Raw genomic sequence first — 13,270 nt, forward strand, 5'->3', positions numbered from 1 at the left:
TTGACGTGTAGTACCAACAAGTCGCTTAGCTTAAATCATGCGTAACAAATCCTTACGGGAAAATCCCATACTAATATTCGCCATGTTGGTTTCTACGGGACGATTTGTTTACAAACGAAGTTCGTAAGTTCCCGTCGAACTCCGGTGGCAATCGTCTGCTTGATCAACTTCTCGGTATTGTACGTTGTTCGCGTAAAATAAATCCGAGATATCCAAACTTACGCCGAAATGCATTCTCGGTTCTTCAGTTTTTGGACAAACCATTTAAAAGTAAAACAACATCTCCTAGCAACCCGATCACTGTAAACAGCCGTGTATGTCTGGTCTTTGTCCCTGGATTACATTTTTTTTTATTACCGCTATAACCTTGGTTCCCTTGATTACTCTTTGTATATATAATGTCGATTTTCGTCTTTTATGAGTATCATCTTTTTTATCCTTTTACAGCATGCTTTTAGCTGTGGGCTTTGCCCAACATTGATGACCATGTGGTGACCTGTAGAAATCTAATTGCAGGTTCCTTGGCATTAGGTGAATGACATACCACATCTTCAATTTATCTTGTTTCTGACCTTTTTTGGTTCGTCATTCTTCGACATATCGAGTAAAGAATCAAGAAATGTGCATGCTTAGTGCTTATATGTGACCTCGAAAATCAGTCCTACTACTGTACTTGAATATTGGGTAATAATATAATAGAAAATCCACTCGCTTTTACTTTGTGAATTTCTATTTTACCTCTAATATCATATCCGGGTCATAACTTACAATACCGACCTTTTTAGTTGTTTGGAACCCGATTGAGATTAACCAACTAAGATTCAAATCATGACAGCCCAATATCATTGTACGACCACACATTTTTGCATAACCTAACTCCGGTCTTCTTTTTGTGGCATTGAGGCTTTTGGTATACTTATATAAAGATACCAACCGTTCGTATTATACTCAAGGAAGAACCAAATGTCTACGGATCATAATGATTCCCTTTTTATGCCCCCTCGACAAACTGTCCGGATTACATATGATCCTGGCTTGTCCTGCTATAACCACACAGTTTTTTAACTACATCTAAATTTTTTACACGGTATTTTTACACATGATGAAGGTGTGCAGGGCCAAAGGATTTTGATTTTCGAGAAATGATACTGAAATTGGTGACAGTTACACTTAGTCATTTTCATCAGAAATAGGGCTATATGGCTTGTATGGCTATCTCCTCCTGTAGATTTTGAACTATATCTAGATATTTTTGCAGGATGTTTCTACACATAATGATGGTATGCAAGGTCATAGAATCTTGATTTTCAGAAATATTACGGAACTGGGTGATAGACTCTGTAATTTTTGTCAGAAATAAATCCCAAGCAACACAATTAGGAATTTGTTATTAGGGGTATTAACATTTTTTATGAGTCCGTCAGTCCGTCCATCGGTCCTCTTTTTCTCATCGCAACTACTCTGACACTACCAAACAGAATTTCGTGACACTATGTAGATATGCATATATTTAGGAATTTCTGATCCCCAGACCATGAGTATCACAACTCTTGGAAGGATTTCTGAACCTGCAAACCATGCCTTCATACAAAAATAATTATGTTCCTAATTTGGCAAATCTAGCGAGCGGTGGCATCATTAGTGTCTTACACTACTAAGAAAAATCACTACTAACAAATGACGCGGGGGTTCCTGTGATAAACGGCTTCAAATTAATTACATGGAACCCAGCGATACCTTTCTTAGTCAGTAGAAGTATTTTATTAAATAATGTAGTAATTAGTATCTTAACATTAATGGGACGCTTTCATAAGGGAGCAATCATTTGATATTGGCTACAAATGTTTGATAACCTGAATTTTGCAATCTAATTAAAAACATTCATTTGTGCAAATCGTTGTACTAAGTTCTATCCATCTCTTCAAAATACCTTTTTGGAACCCTCAGCTTTTATCTTCAAATGTTACGTTCACAATCATGAAAGCATGAATCTGATTAGAAAGGTTATCTGATTGGAACTATTACTAGGTTTAAATATACCCCCACCCGTAAACGAAGGGTACATGTACATAGCTTCCACCCTGTCTGTCCCAATTATTCTCTTAGCAGCTTGTAGTATTGATATGCAATGTAGCGGGTGTAATATAACCATTTTGAAATGTTCATACTGTCAGTCATTTATGTATTGATAAACACTGTAGAAAAGACGGCTGCAAAACTTGGTCTCATGGTTGTCCGTTACTCCTTCTCAACAACTTGCAGGATTATTATGAAACTTAATGAGGTGTAAAATTACCATATTTAGTTGTTGTAAGAAATTTATGTTTGGGCAAAAATTGTAGAAGTGACGGCTGTTGGACTTTTTCAGCAAACTTCGTCTGAGGCGTTGATCTTAACACCTCCTCAACAACTTATAAAACTTGATTAGCTGTTAAATTACCAAATTTGCACATTGTCAGAAATTTATATTAAAGTTAAATTTGCAGTTGTATACTATCATTGTATTGTCGACAAAAAGAATAGTACTGATTGTGGTTTGAAATTGGGCGTTTAAGGAATAGCAGCACAATTGAGTGTCAACACTGTTTAGTTTACCCCCCTCCCTCCCACATAAAAATTGTGTCCAATATGAATCGTGTGTCCACATTGGTCCTCAAATGTACAGGGTTCAACAGTCTGCGGGGTTTTAGTCCTGTGTATAATATTAAATGATTGCTCCCTGAAATGCTTTTATCTTCATCAAACCAATCCAAACTGGTTGACTTTCAGTAAAGCATAAATAACATAAAATATTTAAAAGAAAAATTAATGAAATTACAGTCCATTTTCTTCAATCAACATTCAAAATAAACCACCATACTTTCAAATAAAAAAAATACATACATGTAATAAAATCAGTTAAAAGTGACTGGAATAGAAAGATAAAAAAAATGGGTGATCATAGACCAGGAATTAGTTATATTCCAGGTCTATGAGGTCATTAGTGTAGTATCATCAACAAAAAATCTACCTCAACGTTGAATCAGATAGCTATAAATTGAAGACCAGTGAAAATTCTCAATTTCACATTATTAAAAATAAAACCATATCTACCATGTTCAGATAGCATTGTAACACAAACTGTTGATATATATATATATATCATGCATTTTACATAATACATGAATTTTAGCCCTAACTTTTAAGAATCTATTTGTTTTCATATACACATTTTTGTAATTGGATCAAGTTTAATCCTCATCCTTGCCAAACTTGTATCATCTTGGATCCTAGTTTTGTCTTTCCATCAAAACTCATTTACTTTTCTTTCCATTAACAAAATAACAATGCATGAGTAACAAACAAGAACATACAACAACTTGACTAGATAAATTAACTTCAGACTTATTGATACACTGTACTTATACTGACAAAATCTAAATCTTCACTCAGTGGTATGCTTAACTAACAATATCTATATCTTTACTCAGTGGTACATCTGACTGACAATACCTAAATCTTCACTCAGTGGTACACCTAACTGACAATACCTAAATCTTCAGACTTATTGGTACACTTAACTGACAATACCTAAATCTTCAGACTCAGTGGTACACCTAGCTGACAATACCTAAATCTTCACTCAGTGGTACACCTAACTGACAATACCTAAATCTTCAGACTCAGTGGTACACCTAGCTGACAATACCTAAATCTTCACTCAGTGGTACACCTAACTGACAATAACTAAATCTTCAGACTCAGTGGTACACCTAATTGACAATAACTAAATCTTCACTCAGTGGTACACCTAACTGACAATACCTAAATCTTCAGACTCAGTGGTACACCTAGCTGACAATACCTAAATCTTCACTCAGTGGTACACCTAACTGACAATACCTAAATCTTCAGACTCAGTGGTACACCTAATTGACAATAACTAAATCTTCACTCAGTGGTACACCCAACTGACAATACCGTAATCTTCAGACTCAGTGGTACATCTAACTGGGAACACCAAAATTATTTTTTACATAAGTTAATCTGGTCATCATAGTATTCCTGTATATCTGAGTACTAAAAATGCCCAAAACTCTCCAAGAGTAAATGGCCATTGCTTTTAAGTCTTTTAAATAAAAAGTGAGACTAATGGATGGAAAAAGGAGGATTACAAAAGATTCATCTATTTGCTGAGCAAGGTAATGAAATGATAATAATAAGCTTTGCTGAGCGCCACATGATATGACTGCTGTCAAATGAACTCTGTTAACTTGAGGCAAGGGTGGACACTATATTAATTTTTGACACACTTAACATAGTTACCTAACAGTTAAGGACAGTACAACTCAATTTGACTCAATATTGCATAATTTGAAATTCAATATTAGTACATGTTTAAATGTCTGCTTCAGGGATACTTCTTAACAGCTCTTGCATTCAGGCTGGGATTTTCATATGGAATTACAATAAAAAAAATTTCAATATCACACCAGAAATTACAATGTCAATTTTTCAAGGCATGGTCCTCTTTGACCCTTATAACTCAAAAACCATAAGCGATTTGAAATCTGATTAAAAAATGCAGGCAGGGATTTATTTCATCATGAATCTAATAAAGGAAAATTTCAAAACAGACCAGAAATAAACAACCTATTGTCAAGAATCAGCAAAAAAATACTTTCTGTATGATTTCTGGCCCTATTGTGGCATCTTATTCTTACTTGGCTCAAGTCACAACCCCAAAAATCAATCCCAGCCTTCTTATGAGGTATGGCACCTTTTAATATAATTAAAAATATTCATTCACTAACAATAAAGTTATTGTATGGACATCAGGAAAATGCATCTTTCTGGCCCCTTATTTCTAAAAACTTCAAGTCTTTACCCGAAAATCATTCCAAGGCAGATCATTGTGGTGTAGAATATTGCAGAACAATATCATAGACAGTCCTATAATTTCAATGACATTGAGCAGTTAAAATTCCACGAAATGCTTGTTTAAGGCCCCTTTTTGACCCATAATACTGAAACGGTAGAAACTATAACCCCCATAAGGTAGGGTCTCACTGACCACTTCCAGGTCAAATGGCAACCTCCTCCTATGTAGTACCAAACACACACTGAACCTAGATATATGCATTGTAAGTGCATTATTTGTGTGTATTATGATTGAAAGCAGTCAAAATAAAGCTGAGAATGTGTACTTTAAAATCATATATGTAATTAACTACAAAAATGTATGAATATTGTTTACATGTGTGAGTAATTTGCCTCCATGCTGTCATGTAAAAATGTGGATTTTCAGTATAATTTATTCAAGTAAATTTTGTGAAGAATTTTTACGATCATTGCACCATTAGCATAATGATTTTGGAAGCCTTATTTTCCAAGCCTCGCAACGGTATGCAACTTTAAGATTTCATTTGTCCTGGGTATTCACAGTGAAACTTTGGAAATTACTTTTTTAACATGTAAAGTAATGGAAACGTGGTAAGTGGTTAGTGAGACCCACATATGGTAAGAACCATAACCCCCATATGGTAAGAACCATAACCCACATACAGTAGGAACCATAACCTCCATACAGTGAAAACCAGAATCCCCATACGGTAGGAACCATAACCTCCATACTGTAGAACCTCCATATGGGAGGAACCATAACCCTATACGGTAGGAACCATAACCTTCATATAGTAGGAACCGTAATCCCCATACGGTAGGAACCATAACCCCAATACGGTAGGAACCATAAACTCCATATGGTAGGAACCATAACCTCCATATAGTAGGAACCATAACCCCATACGGTAGGAACCATAACCCCCATACGGTAGGAACCATAAACTCCATATAGTAGGAACAATAACCTCCATACGGTAGGAACCATAACCTCCATACGGTAGAACCTCCAAGTGGTAGGAACCATGACCTCCATACGGTAAAACCTCCATATGGTAGGAACCATAACCCCCATTCGCTAGGGTCTCACTAACCACTTCCGGGTCAAATGGCCACCCCCCTATGTAGTACCAAAAACACACTGAACCTAGACATATGCATTGTAAGTGCATTATGTGTGTGTATTATAATTAAAAGTAGTCAAAATGAAGCTGAGGATGTGTACTTTAAAATCATATATGTAATTAACTACAAAGGTGTATGAATATTGTTTACATGTGTGAGTAATTTGCCTCCATGCTGTCAGTTAGCAGAACAGGTAAAAATGTGGATTTTCAGTATTATTTGTTCAAGTAAATTTTGTGAAGAATTTCTACTATCATCGTACCATTAGCATAATGATTTTGGAAGCCTTATTTTCCAAGCTTCGCAACGGTATGCAACTTTAAGATGTCATTTGTCCTGGGAATTCACAGTGAGACTTTGAAAATTACTTTTTTAACATGTAAAGTAATGGAAATGTTAGAAGTGGTTAGTGAGACCTAGGAACCATAACCTCCATGTGGTAGGAACCATAACCCCCAAACAATAGGAACCATAACTCCATACGATAGGAACCATAATCCCCATACTGTAGGAACCATAACCCCTATACGGTAAGAACCATAACCCCAAAATCAATTTCAACACACTTTTTTTTCGTATGGAAACTTTTATGAAATTTTATAACAATCAACAAACTATGACTTAAGTTACTGCTCAAAAACCAAGTGTCATGACTACATCAGTGACATACCATTGTACCACCACAATTTTTTTGGTCATATAAAAATACACTGAAAAGTTTACAAAATGATACAGTACAAATGTAGTTTTATAACTGTCAGACTGTAACATGAAAATAGATGTACATATTAAGCAGATAAATTTAAGGAGAAAAAAAAAGGTATTTCAAGGATTCATTTAAAAAACAATAAACATTTTCACACGGAGCCAGTCAAATTTCCAGAATTTGAGAGTTTGGAAGATGATTGTTTTGTTGTTCCTTTTAAATAATCTGCTTACTAAAGTATCACATAACAAAAACAACACTGTAATACAGAAAACAGCTTATCACAATGCTTGTACTTCTACATACAAAAAACTGGGTTACAATATCAAACATCTTAATAGAGAACAGTGGCATATAAAGACGTAAACATGATTACATTAAGCAATTCTCACTCTTCACATTGACGTACTCCCAAACAATTAGAGTGGGGAAATGCTCTTAGACCCACATGGGGTCTAGGAGTAGGCCAGAGCGTCAACAGAGCAGCCCAGCCACTAGTAGGACATACTCTGAGTTCTTCAGTCAGGTATCCTAAAGGCTGGGCTTCGCCACCTCCAACTACTAACAGACATCTACTAACACAATCCCCGCAATGAGCCGTCGTGCGAGATCGCATGGATAGTCAAGACCATATAAACCACCAATCGGAACATTAAGGAAACATGAAAATATTACCTGTATCCCTTTGCATACCAAAAATATGTATTATTATGAATAATAGTAATAAAAATATTCTTCAAATTAAAATAACTGAGTGGTATGAAATAGTGATTTAACATATGAATGTTTACTGTTTCCCGACCATCTCTCATTTTTCAGCCAAATTACTGACATAACATTTTTTCAGTATACAACAGCTATGTGATATTGCAGTGTCTGTGATCAGTATAGTGTTTGACTGAGAGTAAAAAACAGTTGATGAGGCCAAGAAAAAAATATATATCTAAGATTACAGTGGATGAAAAAATATGGTACAATGTACATGTAGGTAGGAAAATATATTTTTACAGACATTTATGGGAGGATTTCTTGAATTAAATAGTGCTCAACTAAAAAATGATTGTTTAGCCATATTTCATAATAAAGAGTAATCAAGGGAACCAAGGTTATAGCGGTAATCAAAAGAATGTAATCCAGGGAAAATACCAATAAAATACATGCATGCATCTGGGTAGGTAGAAAAAATAGAGTAGATACGGTAACCTTAAACAGACAAGCTTTTTTTTCTGGCCTGATGAAACAACTCATATGACAGTTCAAAATATTGATTTTGGAAAGAAAATGCCTACCTAATTTAAATGTACCCTAATGAATCTCTAAACACACTTAATGTTTCCTTTCGGCCTTTATAAAATTAACCTGAAAAATACTTCTACATTATGATAGTCAATGGAATGATACATGTAGTTCCCAAGGGAAACCAATGCTGGTGTTATATGGGAAAATTATAGGGATATTTGTTTGTATTGAACATGTTTTTAAGGTGACTTTAATGTACAATGTTGTTAACCAAAATATTTCCAGATCAGAAACATAATTATCAATGAGACAAGCATTCCACCAAATAAGATATACTTGTCTTGGTATGTTCGTTTCTCTATAAGTCTCATTACAGTGTTAGTAAGTCCTAGTTTATTGACAATGTCAAGCATTCGTTTATGAGCACCTTTAAGAGTCATTCTCTGTTCACGTAAATTTTCAAGCACACTCTGTCCCTGGCCGAGTAGATTGTCCATTCCTCGGTGAGAATCTCGGAGTTTGGTGTTGTGTTGTAGTCCTGCATCAATTGTTATAGATGTATCTGCTGAATCATTAGTGGTAAAACTTCTCGTCAACAATGCTTCTCTCTGTTGCTCTTCTTCTTCTCTTTGGTATCTAAAACAGTCAACAAATAAATAAATGTTCTACAAGTCACTGCCTGCTATGAACACAAATACACATGAACAATAGGAGCAATCAGTTTCATTTTTTTTTCTTGAAGGGACACAATTTTTTCTTGAATTCTTATCGAAGAAGGATACCTCTGGTCCAAATACCACCAATAGACAGACTTGTGGTATCTGAAAATGTCAGTACGACTTTTAGTTTCTTTTGGTGTACCTGGCAGTCTGAAGGCAAAATGAACAACACCAAGGCAACTATCTTTCCAAACCATGGAGCTAGTTGAGAAACATGGAAATACATTGTAAGACAAAAAAATAAAGGGGATTATGCATTTTAAGGTTTTGTCAAAATTAATGAATCTTTGAACTTCATGTACAAGCATTAATATTAAACAATGTATGTCAGCCATGCTGTAAAGTCATATTTATTGATGTATGCCTGGATCCCATCTTCCTTGTGTCTTCTAGCACTTAATAAAGATCTGAACACTTATCCTCCAGTTGTTGTCCATACAGCAAATGTCTATGGTCTAAGTTAGATACATGTACATGTACTATAATGAGACAACAACCTTTTTTGTGAATATGAGTTATTTTAAGTATAACTAAAGATACATTAACTGTGAAAGAGTAATAAAGGGAACCAAGATTCTAGCGGAAATCAAAGAGTGTAATCCAAGGACTAAGATCAGATATGGAAAACACACTAACACAACAAAGAACATAAAGTAACTAAAATCATACAAACAAAGTAACAAACGTAAATGAGCAACTCTACTATGACTCCACAAAAAACTGGAAGCATGGACCAGGTGCACAGGTAGGTAAGCATCCTCTGTTTTTCTAGAAACAACCGCCAAGAGCTCATAAAAAAAGTCAATCAGGGGTAGAAAAATAAAGACAGGAAAACTATGACATGTTGAACAAATCAGTTTTCATGTGAGCAAGCTAACAAAGAGAATACCCCATGCTTCAAATGGACTTAAATGAAAAACACTCCTTATATCATCCAACAGTAATTACATGTATATTTCTTCATGCACATCTACTGAACAGACGATACCCAACATTCCTATAAAATTTCATCAAAAACTCTTGAGCAGTATAGGTGGAGTTGTGCTTACAAGGTTTTAACATAAACCGTATATATTAAGGAATACAACACATTTTGCTTCATTAAAAAATCAAGTTTGAGACCAAGCTGATAAAGTGTTGAAATCCTCATGTAGATGTTGACAGTCCTTATGTTCTGAGACCTCATGGTACAATTTGGTGTCATCAGCAAAAATATGTCAAAAAAAGACATGCCTTGTTTTTAATATTGATATAAAGAAGGCATTAGTCTTAAGAGTGAGCGAAGCATAAAGTACAATGTTCCCTTTCAAATAAAATAGACATCGTGCCATTTACCACTTTTGTCGACTTTAAAATATTTTGATCAGTGGGAGCCAGCAAAGGACAAAGTTTCAAGTTTGGCATTGAATGCAGGGTTTTATCATGATATCTTCAACCAGAAGTTGCTTATTTGAAAATGTCCAAGTAGTTCCAATCAAATGACACTGATATCTTTGAAACATTTTCTTGTCTATACATCATTTTTTACTATTGCTATTATTGTAAAGCTTCAAAAGAACATCATGTAGTGTATAATGAAAGCTTCCCAAGTGTCAGTGTAATGAAATTTTAGGGAAATTTTTACACATTTAAGAGCCAGCTTCACTCACTTATTATACGACAGGTGAAACCTGAAACTCTATGTTTCCCATAAACGTAAATTCATGACATCAATTAGTTTATGTTGAAGCTGCTTGGACCAATAAATTCTCTGACTAACAAGAATTAAATCACTTGTGGCCAGCCCATTTCAACCATTGTTATCAATAAAGACAAATTTTTTGACACACTACATGTACACGTAGTACATGTATTTTCAATCCTTAATTTCTGTTCTAATTTTTTTGGTTTTCTCTACTTTATAGCTTTATTCAGAAATGTTTAATTATACCCCCTGTAAACAAAGTTTTCTGGAGTAAATAGGAAACATCCTGTTTGTCTGTCGTCCACATTTCTTTTTAGCGCAACACCTCCTAAACTGCTTGTAGAATTTTGATGAAATTTTATAGGAAGGCTAGGTATAATATGTAAATGTACCCAAAGGAATATTATTACTGACGTAGGACTTTAAAATGAGATAATCCAAATCAAGGGCTTTACATGCTAAAATATTGCAAGCAGAACTCCTAAATTGCTCAAAGTATTTTGAAGAAATTCTATAGGAAGGTTGGGTATCATATGTACATGTAGATGTGCATGAAGGAATAATTACTGTAGGAGGACTCCAAAGGGAGATAATCCAAATTGCGGATTTTACACGTTAAAACCTTGCACGCGCAACTCCTAAACCTCTCAAGGTATTTTGACGAAATTTTACAAGAAGCTTGAGTATCATCAGTAGATGTGTATGAAGGAATATAATTACCGATGATCACTCCAAGGGCAGATAATCCAAATTTAGGGTTTGATTGCAATAATCTCTTGTAACTGAACAAATTGAACACAAGAAGTCACGAACTACAAATTATTGAAACACTAGTCCTAGAACAGGCATTAAAAAACTTTTTTCCAATCGAGTTGTGATTTTATGGAACTTATTTCCGTCCTCTACTGTTGTCACATCCTCTCTACGAAGATTTAATAAGAGACAGAGGTCCTCACCATAATTTACAAGTACATTATCTTGGGATACCCACATAAGTAACATCGTAGCGAAGGCAAATAAGACACTTGGGTTCCTACGAAGAAACCTAGGAAGTTGTCCAACATCTATCAAAAGACAAGCCTACATAAGCCTAGTAAGACCAACCCTTGAATATAGCAGTAGTGTATGGGATCCTTTTCTCCAGAAGCACATCTATCAGCTGGAGATGTTACAACGACAAGCAGCCAGATTCATCGGCCATCAATATTCACGAGATCCAGGGACAGTAACAACACTCCTAGAAGACCTGAAATTACCAACACTTCAGGATAGACGAAGAACATCATGTCTACTACTATTTTACAAAATCGTACATCAAATAGTAGCAATACCAATACCGGATTACATTCAACAACCAACTAGAACGACCAGACAGTTTCACCAAAGGCGTTTCATTAGACTAGGCTCTACTAGTGAGCAGAGAAAAAACAGCTTCTTTGTTCGAACACTCATAGACTGGAACGCCTTACCAGCACAACTGATCGACCAGGAGGACTATGAGGCATTTAAGACCAGCCTCATATCCTATGTCCAGAATGTAGAGAGCTAGCCATGTTTTTATCTGCACTTCACCTTTCACATGTAAATATTGTAAAGCACCTTTTTGGATGACGTTCACTAGTTTTTTCCCCATTCGTGTGATGAGTCGGACAGGCTCTTTATGGATTACCAATGTAGATGTAGATGTAGAGGAGAAGACAGATAATCTGAGTAACCTTGACTACTTCAAGTACTTGTACCAACCTTCTGTTTTGAATTTGACGCAGAGCAGCTTGTAAATGCTGACAGTCATATTTCAATTGATCAACCCTAAGCTTAGCATTTGCTCTTCGTGTTGGGGGTTCCTTATTCACCAAAATATCAAGTCTTTCACAGTTTTTTATTATCACATCAATTTTTCCATTCGTGAACTCTTCAAGTTTCAGGGCGTCGTCTCCTCTCGATCGTTCCATTGTTCCAAGGGAGGACTGGACCTCCTGGATCTGCCTGTTGGTTTGATGGTAAAGATTTTCCATTCCTGTTGCCGTTACATGAATCAAACCGGCGTTCACAAAATTGACGTGTCGAAAGTTCACTTCCGGTTAAGGTATTTTTGAGGGAGTCGGTATTTCAAGTATCCCGAGCCCGAGCCCGAGCCCGAGCCCGAGTTCAACTTCCCCGAGCTGAAAATGATTTTGCCGATATCTTCTTTGAAATTAGGTAAATTTCTTAGATTTTGTCGGGAAATGTCTATGAGTACAATATGAATGTATTGAAATATTCAATTCAATGAGATATAGATTTTCCTCTGAAGTATCGAAGAAAATGTTTTTCAAAATGGGTATTTTAGGTATCCCGTTTCGGGAAAGGGAGGTAACTCGATCTGAAATCTACCTAAATTAAAGAGTGCAATTTCTGATAATAAACAAATCAAAGTTGTCTTTAAATTGTTTTTGCTATTATATGAATTTTTCACAGTATCATATCTGAATTATTATTTTTATTTCTATTTATTATATATTTATAATTAATTTTCATTTTTTAGGGTCATCATTTAAACCCATTTATGTACAATTACAACATGAAGAATTTCCCCCACTTGAAAATACGGTAAACAGAAAATAATAAAGTCCTTGAAAGTAAATGGCTTTCTTGACTTAAAAAAAACCGTTTTGTGAAATAAGTTGCTTTTTTGTTTGGTTTTGTTTTTGTTTTTTTATTTGATTGTTTGTTAAAAAATTAAACCGGCAACTCTTCAGACAACAATATACATTTTTACCTATATGATATAAAATTTTTAATTTCAGAATTAAATACAAATTTTTATCATTTACAGGCGATGTTTTCCATAAAAAAATAACATATAAACTCTGACTTTATTTCCTTGGTTTTTTTCTTGAAACCTTTTTCCTGTCACTTATTTACCCGAAAATTTCT

The 13,270-nt window shown here is 35.0% G+C and overlaps 1 protein-coding gene across 2 annotated transcripts; it reads right to left on the reverse strand.

The window, feature by feature from the left end:
• Positions 1 to 1,490: 1,490 nt before the first annotated feature.
• On the reverse strand, positions 1,491 to 12,463 carry LOC148599122 (Golgi SNAP receptor complex member 2-like). Of its 2 annotated transcripts, XR_015918437.1 has the most exons (3): positions 12,098 to 12,463; positions 3,571 to 8,587; positions 1,491 to 3,530 (listed from the first exon to the last, which is right to left on the reverse strand). XR_015918437.1 is itself a non-coding variant. In XM_088560943.1 (2 exons), exons 1-2 carry the CDS (start codon positions 12,367 to 12,369, stop codon positions 8,218 to 8,220), a joined length of 642 nt encoding a protein of 213 aa, XP_088417069.1. In that variant the 5' UTR covers positions 12,370 to 12,463; the 3' UTR covers positions 1,491 to 8,217. The 2 variants fall into 2 exon arrangements, 1 of the variants encoding a protein (XP_088417069.1); XM_088560943.1 differs by having other exon boundaries at positions 1,491 to 8,587.
• Between the last annotated feature and the right edge of the window lie 807 nt (positions 12,464 to 13,270).

Source organism: Perna viridis, chromosome 14 (assembly GCF_037379345.1).
Source record: "Perna viridis isolate PV_CMFRI_1.1 ecotype Kerala chromosome 14, ASM3737934v1, whole genome shotgun sequence".
Lineage (NCBI taxonomy): Eukaryota > Metazoa > Mollusca > Bivalvia > Mytilida > Mytilidae > Perna > Perna viridis.